Source organism: Phalacrocorax aristotelis, chromosome 1 (genome assembly GCF_949628215.1).
Source record: "Phalacrocorax aristotelis chromosome 1, bGulAri2.1, whole genome shotgun sequence".
Taxonomy (NCBI): domain Eukaryota; kingdom Metazoa; phylum Chordata; class Aves; order Suliformes; family Phalacrocoracidae; genus Phalacrocorax; species Phalacrocorax aristotelis.
In genome coordinates, this window is record NC_134276.1 from 15,127,058 (window position 1) to 15,141,974 (window position 14,917).

The following is a 14,917-nucleotide window of genomic DNA, read 5'->3' on the forward strand; positions in this document are numbered from 1 at the left end:
AGTGAAAACATCTGCATCAGAGATCCTGTACTTTGCAGTAGGATTAAGAAGTACTGTGGTTTCACCTCTCCAGGACAAGGCGTACATCCACTTACTCAGGCATCACTGTAGGTTTCATGTATGGCTATCTAAACGGAAGACTAGTGAATCCCTAAGTACATTCTACTTTGGTATTGTGAGTGTGCGCAGTTGTCAGTTTGTGGACGCAGTAATTTGTGCACTGCTGTTGCAGCCACCTCTTCCCCAGCAGGACCCCTTCCAAGGCATAAAAGGCCAATGTTTCTTGCTGAAGTGACTACCTCTGCCACCCAGCATTTTATCACTCATCCCTAAACCACTATAGTTTTAGTGTGCGCTGTTTCTTTCCTTACTTCCCTTTCCTGTAATGAAATCACCCGTCAGTGTTCAACTATGTAAGATTAAATCTGTCTCTGAGCCAAATGCCATTTTACCCACTCCCTTAAGGTAACAGCTAGAAAAATAGAGTTCCTATGATACTACCAAAAGCATTTGTTACCTTTGGCAAGAACTCTGAAAGTAAAGGGAAATGCACTGTGACTTCATTACTTCATCCAATTTTCTGGATCTAACACCAGACCTCAAGGTTTCCCTCAGAGAAAGGATGTAATACTGAATCCTAGTGCTTCACTTGGGTTGCTCAAATCTTCAACTATATTTCCTAGGCAGAAAAATCCTGAGGATCTTGCCTGTCTCCTGCCTATCTACCCTAGTAAAATGCTGTGACCCATCCAGTTGCCAAAGAAAATCAATCTGCTGGAACTTTGTTGGGCAACCTCATCAAGCTTCAATATTTGAAAATTATATCTGAACAACATGTTCAAAATAAAAAAATTATGGGAGTTTTTTATTTTGTAGGCTGTTTTGTTTCTCTATCTAACTCCAACTAAAATAGTGATAAAATGCCAAAATAAGTATTTTTAATACTATGTCTCTTCAATCTAGGACCTCTTGGATTTACATGGGTAAAACATTACTGCACTTATGATAAAGGAACAAAAACATTTACAATGAGTATAGCTGAAACAAAATCTGGTGGAAAAGTGGTGAGTTGCACATACATGGACGCATACATGAACTGTATATTCTATCTTTTATATTAAGCCTTCAGGAACTGTTAGAAAAAAATGTGACCAAAGCATGAGGCTGTTCTCATGCATGAAGCAATTAATGTCTTATATAACGGAGATAAATTAAATATTTAAATAAAAATATTTCTTTTGAAACGTATATTAACCATATATTTAATATATTCTCTAATGTGGTGGTTCCAAATGCATAGGAAGTCAATCACATTTGCACAGAATCATAGAATGGATGGGTTTTGGAAAGGAGCTCTAGAGATCATCTAATTTAACCTCAGTTCAGGGCTGGCCCAGGCAGGTTAGTGAGGCCTGTGTCCAGTCAGGTTTTAGATATTTCCAAGGATTGAGACCCCGCTGCCTCTGTGAGCAAGCTGTTTCAGCATTTGACCACCATAAAAAAGCTTTAAGTTCAGATGGAATTACCTGTATTTCAGTTTGTGGCCATTGCTTCTTGCCCTTTCACTGAACAGCACTGAGAAGAATCTGACTCAGTCATCTTTAGTCCTTCCTGTCAGATATTCACAGATAAATCACTGATATGATCCCCCTTCTCCAAGCTGAACAGTCCCAGCTCTAGCAGCCTCTCCACATGTGATACATGCTCCAAGTCCTTATTCACCGTGGTGGCCCTTTGCTGGACTTGCTCCTGTCTCTCTTGTACTGAGGAGCGCAGCACTGGGCACAGCACTCCAGATGTGTCTCACCAGTGCTGAGCAGATGGTGAAGATCCCTGCCTGGTGGCAATGCTCTGCCTGATGCAGCACAGGAGGCTGTTGGCTGCCTTTGCTGCAAGGGCACGTTGCTGGCTCACGGTCAGCTTGTTTCCCACCAGGACCTGCAGGTCCTTTTCTGCCAAGCTGTTTTCCATCCTGTCAGCCACAGCCTGTTCCTGGTGCCTGGGGTTATTCCTATTCATGATAAACAGTGCTGGCCCCCGTATTGACCGCATGGGCATACCACTAGCAACTGGCTGCAGCTGGACTTCCGCTGTGAGCTCAGCAGTTCAGCCAGTTTTCAATCCACCTCACCATCTACTTACCTAGCCTGTACTTCACCAGTTTGTCTATGAGGATATAGTAGGAAATGTCCTACTGTAATAGGATGTAGTGTCAAAAGCCTGGCTAAAGTTGAGATAAGGAATATTTGTTGTTCTTCCATCATCCACTGAGCCATCCATCATATTGTAGAGGGCTATCAGGTTGGTCCTGCGCGATTTCCCCTTTGTTAAATCAATGCTGACTACTTCCAGTGACCTTTCTGTCCTTTGGAAATGCTTTTCAGGATTACACACTCCATCACCTTCTCTGGGATCAAGGTGATACAGACTGGCCTGTAGTTCCCCAAATCCTTCTTGCTCTTCTTTAAGACAGGAATGACATTTGCTTTCTCCCATTCCTCAGAAACTCCCCTGATGGCGTCAGCCTTTCCAACATTATAGAGAGCGGCCTCACAATGATGGTGGCCTGAACTAGGAGTTAGTCAACTTTATTCTTCAGAAATCTTTCTATCTACATGTGTGAGTTGACAAAAGTGTATGATACTCATTCTAGCATATAACATATAAACATGTTATATATGTAGAGTTTTGAATTTAGGGAGTTTTCTGAAATGTAATAATTAAATAACAAATATGTGATAGAAAGCTATTTAACTATAGTCTTTATATACAAGGAAATTATTGTACATGTTCCAAAATAATTTTAATGCCTATCTTAGGGCATGTTGTTTGGACTGTTCATACAGTCAAATTTAAGATGTGACGCCAAGGTACATCAGTATACTGCCTATGCTAATTTTGTTCTGTTTTGTTTTATAGAATGGCCTTGTCACAAGCCCACCAGAAATATTCAAGCTAAAATCTTGCATCAGGAGAAAGACAGATTCAATTGACAAACGCTTCTGTTTCGATATTGAAGTATTTGAGAGGTTTGATTTTTTTTCATTGTGTTAACAAATTGAAAAGAATTAAAAATAGAAGTACTTGCAACCAATATCTAATAATTACTCCTGTAATAAGAACACCTATTTCTCAATATGTTTGTATCCAGACAAACCAGGCGTTCAAGACTTAGTACTTATTCGTTCAAACCTGTTTTTCTAACAGAATTCGCTACATTACATATGTAGTGTCTTAACTACATTATGCTTGCATGCAGGCACAAGATGGATTCTTACAAAACCTGTAGCACAACTGACTACCCTTTTTTAGGAATAGATCATAAATATTTTTATAAATATTTATTAATAAACATATTCTGTACTAATATCTATTACTATGAGAAATGTGTGATAGCACATCATTTTTCTTTTTTGAAAATTACTTCTACAATTTTTTTTCACTTATTCCGGGATATTACAATTATATAAGATACATGAAAACAGCTTTTCTCTGTTTGCGGTATATGTACAAAGTACTTGTAACAGTATTTTTTTCAAGCTTGGGAATAAAGATAAATATTGAATTCTTTTTTTCCCTTAAAATATGATAAATAGACTGATTTTTGTAGTCGTTCTCTTAAGAAATATTTTACGACTGTTACTGTCATTTAAAATTCCATTCAGAACTGCTGGTTTTACATGCTAATTTTGAGGCTACTTTGGTACTTTCAGATAGAATACATTATTTTTTTGAAAGAGATTTCTGAGTGAGTTCAGGTTTGACAAATAGAAATTTTATATGAATAAATGTTGAGACTAATTGGTCTCTTGAAATCTCCTAAGCTTGAATTGGCAGGCTGAGTTTGAAATTAGTAGTTATTTCTTTCTAAGTAGAATTGCCTTTGTTAGACACATCCGTGGCAGTACCATTGTAACGTATTCACAAGTGAGTGTTGTCCCTTCTCTCTCCCTTACTTGACTACAATGTCCACAGTTAAACAAAAGTGCACAGAACAATTAGTTCCATCTGCAGTTCAAGTTCTCATCATAAGAGATAGTTATAGGCACTTTTTACAAATTATTTATTCCTTTTGGCCATTTTGGTTGATGACAAATGTGTATGGCCTATAAGTTAAAGGCATTCTGGAAACTTGGACAGAAGATTGAAAGGGGAGTAGAACACAAAGTTACTTGGTCATTATTGTAAGGATATAACTTTCACAGGCTGGTAGAAAGTTCACTTTTCCAGTTGATTTGGTATTTGGCAGGGAAGTAGTGAATTTTTGTACAAATCAGCAGAGGAGATAATAGACAACAAAATACCTAGAAATATTTGGTGGGAGTTCATATACAAGGGGAACCTTAATCTCTTCTGAATGTCATGTTGGTAAAACTTGGGTTTTCCCTGAGAAAGAGAAGATGCAATGGCCGTTACTGATGTCAGTAATGACTAAGAATGTGAACAAGTTCATATAAATATAAACACAATACTGGAATACTGAGGATTCAAAAAGACTATGATAATGATTACGTTTGAACTAATTTTAAATTCAAGACTTAATATTGTTTACTTGGAGTATAATGTTGGACATAACCTGCAAAATACAGAAAATTTTTAAAAGTAATTTATATTAGCAGAAGATAAGTTTCCTTAGCAATGTGAGGATATGACTTTTCATCATGAAAGAGCTCTTTTTAAAATTGTGCAGCTACACCAGTCTTCAAAATTTTGCTGCAAAATTTTATGGGTAACATCGCCAGACCCCTTATCCCACAGAGCTAATTCTCTCCTTGTATTATTATATGCAACATTGTATAGAACATTATATGACATATTATTTTATTGAAGTATTGGAAAACTCTGCAGACCGATGTGCACATCTCATTTCTTGAAAGAACCGTGTTAACTGAAAGAAACCCTTGTGAACAGCTAGTGGAGAGCACACAGTGTGAGCCCTTCTAATTGACATAATTAATTTAAATTTCACACCTTCATTCAGCTCAGACTTTTTGTAAAAACTATTCTTATTTGCACTGGAGCTTTATAAAAAGGTAACATCAAAAAGTGTGTTTCACCTTGAATGTAATTTTAATTTCTGAGAAATTACTATTTCAGTAACCAGAAAGGAAGTTAGTTCAAAATGTATTTGATTTGTTTTAGGGTTTGGTTTGGGGTTTTTTGAGGAAACAAATATTTGGTGATTATAGTGTTAAATACATGAGTGTTAAAACGTGCTATACAATGACTGCAAACTTGGCCAACAGATTAAATCAGAAACCCAGGGCTAAAAGCAGGTATCTCTCAGCTTGAACCAAAAATGACACTCAGAAATCTCTGGTTTTTTCTGTATGTGCTGACCAAATGACTATAAATGCAATTTCCAACTGAAATATTAAGCAGTGGTCACACCAGAAAGAAGAAAAAAAAAATCAGTTTCTATTTCTAAAATGTTTTTGAGAGAAAAATTCCTAGGTGAGAATGTGTTGGTAGTAATCGCGATGGAACATTAAAACAGAAATAAACTTAGGCTTTAAGAAAATAGAAAAACAGTTACACATCTTAATCTGGATTAACTGTATCTTTTTACACTTGTCGTAGCAGATAGCAAATTAAATACTCGGCATTTTTATGTATAAGGGCAGGGCTTGCTCATCCTTGTATGACTCGGTGTATGTGTGTGAACATACATTTTGATATTCTATATTGTCCAGTTGCTTTCTTGCATGCTTTTTAAATACAAGGTGCCAAGGTAGGTCTTTTTGAGGAGGTGGGAAAAGTTGGAGTTTTTTTGGTTATTTATTTTTATGGTGGAAGGTGTATACCTAGTAAAAACTATAGCGTTCATTATTTGTGAACCTACCATAGAAAAGTCACAGTTTTGGACACTCTGCTGAAAGTGTTGAGCAGAGATACATTCCACTGGTGTGGTCGCAGGACTTCTTAAATGGACTGTCTCTTGGGCATTCTACACTGGCAAATCAGTGAGTTAATTTCAAAACATTTCTTAAAAAACTCATTTGCCTAGAGACTAATTCTTTGTATTTACACATATGTTCATATCATTATTCCAGGAATAAAGATCAAAATTGGTTCCTTCATCCCTTCACTGATTCCTGTGATTCTGCTTCTAGGCAATGTCAAAGCTTCATCAACAGAGAGGATATGCCACTTTTTTAACTTCTATCATAGTGCTTAGAGGACAGCCAGCAGAAAGAACTGGTTTTTGAACCCTCTCAAATAAAAAATTCCTGCGCCATGACAGTGCTCAGCTCAATTGATGTTACATCTCTGTACTTGAGATACTATCTCAAAGCACTTTTTTAGGCAGCCATATCAGGGCGCATTTCTTTTGACTGACTTTGGAAATTTATTTTGGGATATGATGACTTTTAGATTAAAAGTACCTACTTCTTTTCATTTGCTATGAAAGGCACGTAGATAACCAGCTCGGGCATAGACATATTTAGTCAAATTGAGCTGATGTATCTTGCCCTTAAGTTTTCCCACTCTAGGCATCTAAAATTACATGTTGCAGTACCAAACTTTTAAAAAACCAGACCTGTTTTTAAATAGAGCTCAAAGTCATTGTGTTATGTCAGAAACCGTCAGCTTTCTTTAACTTCTCTCTGCCTGCTATGTATTCACTTCATGTCAGTACGCGTTGGGATCCTGACTTTGGATACTGTTTGAGAAAACAAAATTAGTAACTTCAGTATATGTGTTTTTGACAGACCTGGAATAATCACACTGCAAGCTTTTTCAGAATCCAACCGAAAACTTTGGCTCGAAGCTATGGATGGAAAGGAACCAGTAAGGATATTTTTTTCATTTTTCTTTTCTTTTTACAGTTTTGTGGCACATGTATTAAAGAAAGAAGCTAATATGCGTATCATACTCTGTTACAGTACAGGCAAATACAGTTCTGTTCTTTGTGAGACACTTGCAGATACACAGTCAAGATAGGTACAAGGTGGAAAAGCAGAACTATTAGTGAATTTAAGCCTTTATTTATATATTAGTGTTTTATGCTAGGATATTTCATGTTTAAGTAATACGGTAGCATATTGTCTAATAGGATTCATGGTTCAGATAACATTTGTGAATGTTATCTTCTGCACTGGTGAAGACAAACCATCTTTTGGGCAGCATCATGGACTAAACAATTAGCACTGTCTTGAAAAGCACTGCAGAGAGGATAAGAAAGCTAGTAAGAAACAGCCTTGTCTGAGATTTCTTCCCGCTGTAAATCTGCTCTTAAAATAGCCACTGAATGAAGGTGATACCAGACCTGTGTCCCTGGGGGGAAAAAAATGGTTGATCAGTTGTATGAGATAGATTAGTATTTTTACAAGCTTCTTGCTTGACTGAAACAGTACAGAAATTAAATCAGTAGTTGTACTGCAGTTTAACCCATTTGGAGTCTGCAAATCTGACTTCCAGCACATTTTAGGTGCCTCTAAATTTAATGCTGTTAAATCCCTAGTCAATCTAAAATCTCAAGGCCAGCCTGAATAGGTTTCTGGGACACATCCTGCTGGCCCTCTGCCTTCTCCCCAGAGGTGGTCAGCTGTGTAAAACTGCAAACACAGCCAAAACATTGGATCATTGCCCTCTCCACCTGCTCAGATCCTAGCAGAGGGCTGTTAACCTGGGTGAGTGTAGTGGGGGTAAATGTCAGGAGAAGGGGGAAGGCAAGGCTGGCTTCTCCCTAGCAGCAAGCTAATACACAGCATATCGCAGCTAGCTTTAGAACTACCAAAAAACCTGGCAATAAAGAATTTAATGCACAAGCATTGACCTCCTGTTGCCATTTTTTTTTTTCACAGATCTACACGCTGCCAGCCATTATTAGCAAGAAGGAAGAAAGTAAGCTCTATAATTATGTAGATTTACCAAATATTGCTAGTTTTCTGTATTGTCCTGGTTTCTGGATATGTGTGTGTGAGAGAATATTTTACATTTTCTTTCTATTGCTGTGAAATAACTGTTGGATTACATGATTGAGATACATGAAAGCACATCCTAAGCTATGTAAACTGTGAGAAAGCCTTCAACTTTTGTATTACTATTAAACATAAATTGGAAGAAAAATTTATTGGCTTCAAAGCTACAATATATTTAACAAATCTGAAAAAAGTTTTTATCAGTATTCTGTATACCTAAATGTAAATGCATGCCAGTATGTTGAAATAATATCCTTGTATGGAATCGTAGAATCATTTAGGTTGGAAAAGACCCTCAAGATCTTAAGTGTCCAACTATAAACCTAACACTGCCAAGTCCACCACTAAACCATGTCCCTAAGTGCCACATCTGCATGTCTTTTAAATACCTCCAGGGATGGTGACTCCACCACTTCCCTGAGCAGCCTCTTCCAATTCCTGACAACCCTTGCAGTGAAGTAATATTTCCTAACGTCCAATCTAAACCTCTCCTGACACAACTTGAGGCCATTTCCTCTCATCCTATCACTCGTTCATCAGGAGAAGAGACCAACCCCCGCCTCGCTACAACCTCCTTTCAGGTAGTTGTAGAGAGCGACAATGTCTCCCCTCAGCCTCCTCTTCTGTAGGCTAAACAACCCCAGTTCCCTCAACCGCTCCTCATAAGACTTGTTCTCTAGACCCTTCACCAGCTTCGTTGCCCTTTTGGACACGCTCCAGCACCTCGATGTCCTTCTTGTAGGGAGGGGCCCAAACCTGAACACAGTACTCAAGGTGCGGCCTCTCCAGTGCTGAGTACAGGGGCACGATCGCTGCCCTACTCCTGTTGGATTTTGAGTACTAAGCATATAAGAATACTGTTACAGAATAAGTATCATAATCTCGTGGATAGATGTGTATGAGTCCTTCTTGACTAACATGTGAATGGAATGTAGCTAAACAGAGAGATTTTGTGTGTTGATAAATTAGAAAATAATTACCCTTTTTTCTTCTTTTTATAGTGTTCTTAAATGAAGCAGGTTTCAATTTTGTGAGGAAATGTATTCATGCTGTAGAAACAAGAGGTGTGTATTAGATTATTATAAGTATTTTTTTCGCAAGTATTACTTTATTTAATTCTACATGTTTTACAGCTGTGTTTTGGAGTATGTCCATTATTTGATTTGTACTTTTCACATTTAATCTGTGTGCTTTACACTTAAAATTTTTGCCACAAGTTCCAACAACAGTTCTTAACATATCATTGAAGTATGTTTTTAAAATATTTTCTCTAATTTCATATTGTTTTGACATCTTAATACACAGTTTCACACATCTTTAGTCTTTAACCTGTGTGCACCAAATTGTGCTTTCGCATGGTAAACCTATAGGGAGCCTCAGGTCCCAGCTTTGGTTTCTGGCATGAAACCTAAAGACTAAAAAGTGGCATGAATACTCTCTGCTGGAACATATTTTTTGCAGAGCATATGTCCTATCATTTTATTCACTCATTTTGCAGATGGTTTATCCATTTTTTTAAATTTTAGAAACTTACTTTCAGTAGTGGGAATGTACAAAAAGAAAATAATAATCACTGTACTGATGAGGTGATGTCTTGCAACTCACAGCAAGTTTTTAATTATTTCCTTTCAAATGAAGAGGTATGGCTGTATCGGCCTCCATAAAAAGAGGTAACCTTTTCCTGTCCATGCACTGAACTGTAACTGTGCACTCTCTTCTAATCCAAAAGCTGTGTGGTCTCTCTGTGCAACATTGAGCTCAGCATGAATTGTTTCTCAGGTAACAATGTTATGTAGCTTTTGAGTCGCTGCTGACTCAGAGCTTGCGTTTTTTTCCTGGGGGGGAAAAAAGTTTCGAAACAAAACACCTAAGTTATCTAAATGAGGTCAGACTTCAGAATGTTGTTTTCAAAGAAGTGGGCAATTTTTAAATTGTAAGACCTGAAGTGGGGAGAAGGGAAGACTTTTAAATCACTAATGGAATACTGAAATACTGTGTTATGAATGTCACACATTAAACATTTTTTGTTATTAGTATCTGTGCTATTAAAAAAAAAACCCAACAATTGAAACTTATGGGTAAATTGGGACTTGACTGTCTCTATTTTGCATGGGGATCCATGCATAACATAAAAATTCTAAACTGCAGTGTTGCAACAGTATACATTATATGTTTTTATTTTGGTTACAATCTTTATTTCTGCTATAAATGTCAATCAGATCTTAATTGGAAGGGATGATGGTCTAAGCAAATATAGGTGCATAGTAATTCCACTGAAGTCTAGGTAAGACAAACTTCTTGACACGTAATCTCAATATATAAATATTTTATCCAGCAAAAATAGCTTTTCCCAGCCATCTCCTTGTTGTTTGTTAATATGGGTCATTTCTCTACAAAAAGGCTCTGTAATGTAAAATTATGATTTGTGTATAATATGGTGCGGATTCAGTGGAATGCATTTCTAATGTCCCAGAAGAGAATTCAATAGGGTGAAGCACTACTCAAGAAAGTAATTGTACAATTTTCCATAAATACATTTAGAAGTTTTGAAAACATACACCAAGAATGCATGAACATATATTGAAATAACCATATTTTCACATTAATTTCATTGTGCTTGTTTTCCTAATGTAGGTATTACAATCCTGGGTCTGTACAGAATAGGAGGTGTAAATTCCAAGGTGCAAAAGCTGATGAATACCATATTTTGTAAGTATCTGAAGTGAACCTTTGTCAGCGTGCAGTATGTCTGCTGTGGTCCCTTTTGTCTTAACTGCTGTGCTCAGAAGAGTGTGTCATAATATTTACAAATTTTTATGTGCACTCACTGCCACTAAATTGAGTTTGCAGTCCTAAAATGAGCGATCCTTCTAACTAGTTTCTCGCATGCATCAGTATTCAATTTCTGCATGCAATCATTGATATACGTGAGCAAATTACTGATAAATAAATTTCTTCTTTTAGCTTTAAAGTTCTATTTGTTGGTATCTATTTGGCATATTTCAGAAGTGTTCCAAAGCTTAGTTCTGTAACACAGCATAACTCATTTTAATGACATTTGTTCTAGTCTTTCACTTTTCTTGCAAATTTGGCTCTCTAATGCCTGTGTTTGAACATCTAAGCCAAATACATTAGTAATTCTCTTGACTTGGGCTTACTTTAGACTTTGAAACAGTGCATATAGTTCATGTTTATAGGCACTAAATGTGAGCGCTGTATTCATTTTTATTAACACTCTGGCAGAGACAAAAATTCAAATTGATCAGATTGGTAGTTAATCTGGCTAAGAAGTAATCACGAGCTAAATGACTAATCTGTTAGCTTCTGTTCTGTTGCTTTTCTAGTTAGTGTTTTAGTTAAACTATAGCACAATAATAATTCAACTTTCTCCCAGCTCCCAAATCTCCTCCTGATATGGATATTGATATGGAACTTTGGGACAATAAAACAATAACAAGCGGACTAAAAAACTACCTCAGGTAAGTATGATGCTACACAAATCTCAGTATTCCTTTTCTGGCCCATTAATCTTGTGCTTATTCATATCATATTACATTCCTTGTATCCATTAGCATGGTAATAATTGAGTATACTATTATCTTGCCTAATATCCCTGCGATTGTGTGTAATAATAAATCTAAAATTTGTCATACACTTTCTGCCTTATTAAGATAGTCATGCCTTATATACATACAGCCCTAAATTTGGCAGAATTTAATTAATTGCATGTTTTTGTTTAAAATCTTTTACGTTAACCACAAAGCATGCTGTGCTCAGTCTTCCTTTTCTGAATTCCTTAAGCTGTGTACCATGAGGTTTCATGGCATCATTGTTGGCGCAGAATAAAAATCTCTGCAAAAGCATAGGTCTTTAGCATAGCGTATTTTTTGCTGTTGTTGTCTTCCCACAGTACCATTTCTCCTAAAATTTTTGCTATTAAGAGACAGAATTTTCATGAACTGTGGTACTTAGAAGATCGCTCTTTTTTGGGTCTCAATATGTAACATTCAAGAGAAACATAATAAAAAGCATCAAATCTAGATGATGAGTGTTCTATGCCTCCTGAAAATATAGATTTCCTAAACCGGTCACCTTACAAAGGGCAGCATCAGAAATCCCTATTTCTGAAATCTCTGAAAAATATGTATCAGATTTATAGTGCAATGCTCATGTAAACTTCATTGAAAAGACTTGCTTTGGTTGAAGACATTTATAATACATCTTCAGAAGCATAGATCATTGTAGATACTGTATTTGTGAAGTTAGAACGTGAGCTAGCAGTAGCTGTGTGTTCGTGTCTGTAAGGCAATTCACAGTCTGCTTTTCAGATGACTCTTCTAGGATCTCTCAGATCAGAATTTCAGTCGCAAATTTCATCGTGTTTTTGCCTTTCTTGGGCAAAAGATTGCTTCTGCAGCCAACTGTCCCATGTTCTGCAGCTGTATTTATTCCTGTTCTACAGTATGGAAACCAGAAAACAGTGAGTCTCTGTCCTGAAATCAGTGCCGGTACTATTTCCCTTATTAACTTACATGGTGACACCAGATTCAACTCAAAGAGACTTCCAGACTTTGTATGTGATTGAACTGTGTACTACTTGCAATCAGTCATCACTGAATTGGGTTTCCTACAACGTACCAGTATACATGATGCAGGTGTTGAGGGCTACTATAAAACTTTAAAAGTCTCTGAGTAATGTGGGTTTTTTATATTTTCTTTTTAATATTTTTTACACCCAGGTGTCTTTCAGAACCACTGATGACTTTCAAGCTGCACAAAGATTTCATTGTTGCTGTTAGTAAGTAAAGCAATAAATACACTTCCATGAAAGTAGTATTGTTTCTAACTCTTAATCTCCTCAGTTACTATCCTTATTTTTCTCCTTGGTCTATTATTCAGTGATCCAGCCATGGATCTGAGTTCTTCCATGTCACTGTATGTGACAGCACAGTGCGACATGAAAGCCCTCAAAACAGAGAGGTCACACTAGGTGAAGCTGTTCAGTGGTTTGTTCTGATCTTTTTAGAGGTTCTGTGTGACTGCCTTCTGCATGAAATTTTGAATCTTGATTTACATGTTTGTTTGTTTTTTACAGGCTGATAATTCATTTAGAGCATTCATCCCTCTCATCCAGGGACCTTTATTTTCCCAGCTTGCCTTGAAAAATTGGAGGGAATGATAATTATCTCCTTTTCACAAATGGAGTGATTAGATATAGAGATAGTAAGATTGTTTTTCTAACAACTCCAGTTTAGAATTTGAAGTTATTTCCCCATTTCCTCTTGCCTAGATAAAAGACATTCAAGAATTTTAGTTATTTTAAATATCAAGGGATAAAATCTTGGATTTCACTGAAAATTGCCACAAATTTCATTGGTTCCCATATCAGTGGTAACTGCTTTTGGCAAGTTACTTGAAATACAGATTTCAGAATGTTGTAACAAATATAATCAAATGGTCCGCATCATTTTAAAGGCTAATTGTGTTTGGCTGCTTGTAATGCATGCGTGTATTAGCGTACAGGCATTGGTGCCATTTGTAGTCACATTTTAGTACATGTTCTATTTTATCAACAATATTTTTTTTCTGTTTAATAGAGTCAGATGATCAGAACTACAGAGTTGAGGCAGTGCATGCACTTGTGCATAAGTTGCCAGAGAAGAACAGAGAGATGCTGGACATCCTTATCAAGCACTTGGTCAAGTAATTCTTTTTTATTTTTCTCTTTGATATTGTTCTAAGATGTGATTATTTTCACTTTAAATTTGTCAGTTTTGCTTAATCTAGTATCTATGTTGAAACAATGCCACTTGAAATTACATTTAATTTCTGAAATGATGTTCTCAACGTAGCTGAAGAATACTCACCGTAGAAACAAAATTTTTAAATTACACCATAAAGAGTCACCAAAAGTTGACCAACTACGTTTATAAAATAAACCCACTCAATGTTTTCATTCAGATTCTTACTTATTACAGGAATTGGCACTAATTAACTTTAAGAAACATCTAAAACTATGCTAAGGTTGACAGAAAATGCTGGTTTGAATCTGACTCGAGGTCCCACACTGTTTCAGAAGTGGACGGTAGACTAATTGGACAATACTTGGCTTTCATGTTTGATCTTATTTTTCTCTTTAACAGCTCTGAAGTGTAGCATCATTTGAAAACACTACTTTGAAGTATTATTATTTATATTTTTTTATATCTATAAATGTCCAAACTCACTTTTGGATCTCCTTCGTCAGCTCTGAGTATTAATTAAGTGTCAGATGGAGAAGATTTTGTATTTCTTCAAACTAATGACTTTTTGTCTTCACTGAATCACACTTAGCACATGCTGTGAGACAAAAAAACCCAAGTTTTTATTCTCTTAGGTCTTTCTCTATCACTAGCTGTGATTACATACCATTATTACAGTATAATTTATCCTGTTTCTGCATCGAACATTCATTTAAGTTTTACTAAATCTTTGGTTGGTTTTCACTGGTATTTGCTGAATACTTTTTAATATGTGCTATTCTTTCTGATTTAGGATGCTGTATACTTTTTAGTACTGTTTTCATTCCGTTCATTATGTCCCAGATATTTTGCTTTTTTGATCACAGCTTGAGCCACAGCCTGCAGTAAGCTATCTAAAGCGGAGCCTAATTCAGTTTTGCTTCCTCTTATAGATGTGAGAACTTTGAAAATTTCTTTGATAGGAAATTATTTAGCCCTAATAAATTATTTTTAGCCTTTTATGTCATTAGGCCCTGGAGAACTAACATGATAGGGAGCTGCTGTGAATGCTTCCATTGCAAAAACTGATTAGGCAGACCTTGCAGCTCATGAGACCTGGGGTAACCCAGAGAACCAGGTGAAAGCAAGTGTCCTAGAGTTTCCCTACTCTCAGAGTGGTTTGGTTAGCTAAAAAATATAGTATATACTGCTTTCTAACCTGCTAAGAAGTGAAAACATTTAATGAAGGATTAATGATTTTGTAAAAGCTGC

The 14,917-nt window shown here is 36.4% G+C and overlaps 1 protein-coding gene across 2 annotated transcripts in view; it reads left to right on the top strand.

Moving 5' to 3' along the window:
* The window catches only part of ARHGAP42 (Rho GTPase activating protein 42), a 178,663-nt gene that overhangs the window by 140,245 nt on the left and 23,501 nt on the right, over positions 1-14,917 (top strand). For both annotated transcript variants that reach the window (XR_012658683.1, XM_075081816.1), the window contains exons 9-17: positions 964-1,064; positions 2,920-3,029; positions 6,714-6,792; positions 7,809-7,848; positions 8,927-8,989; positions 10,560-10,634; positions 11,320-11,404; positions 12,665-12,723; positions 13,523-13,628. Coding sequence is in view for 1 of the 2 variants with exons in the window: in XM_075081816.1 (XP_074937917.1) it covers positions 964-1,064; positions 2,920-3,029; positions 6,714-6,792; positions 7,809-7,848; positions 8,927-8,989; positions 10,560-10,634; positions 11,320-11,404; positions 12,665-12,723; positions 13,523-13,628 (718 nt within the window). In the remaining variant the exon portion in view is untranslated. The remainder of the gene's footprint in view (positions 1-963; positions 1,065-2,919; positions 3,030-6,713; positions 6,793-7,808; positions 7,849-8,926; positions 8,990-10,559; positions 10,635-11,319; positions 11,405-12,664; positions 12,724-13,522; positions 13,629-14,917) is intronic.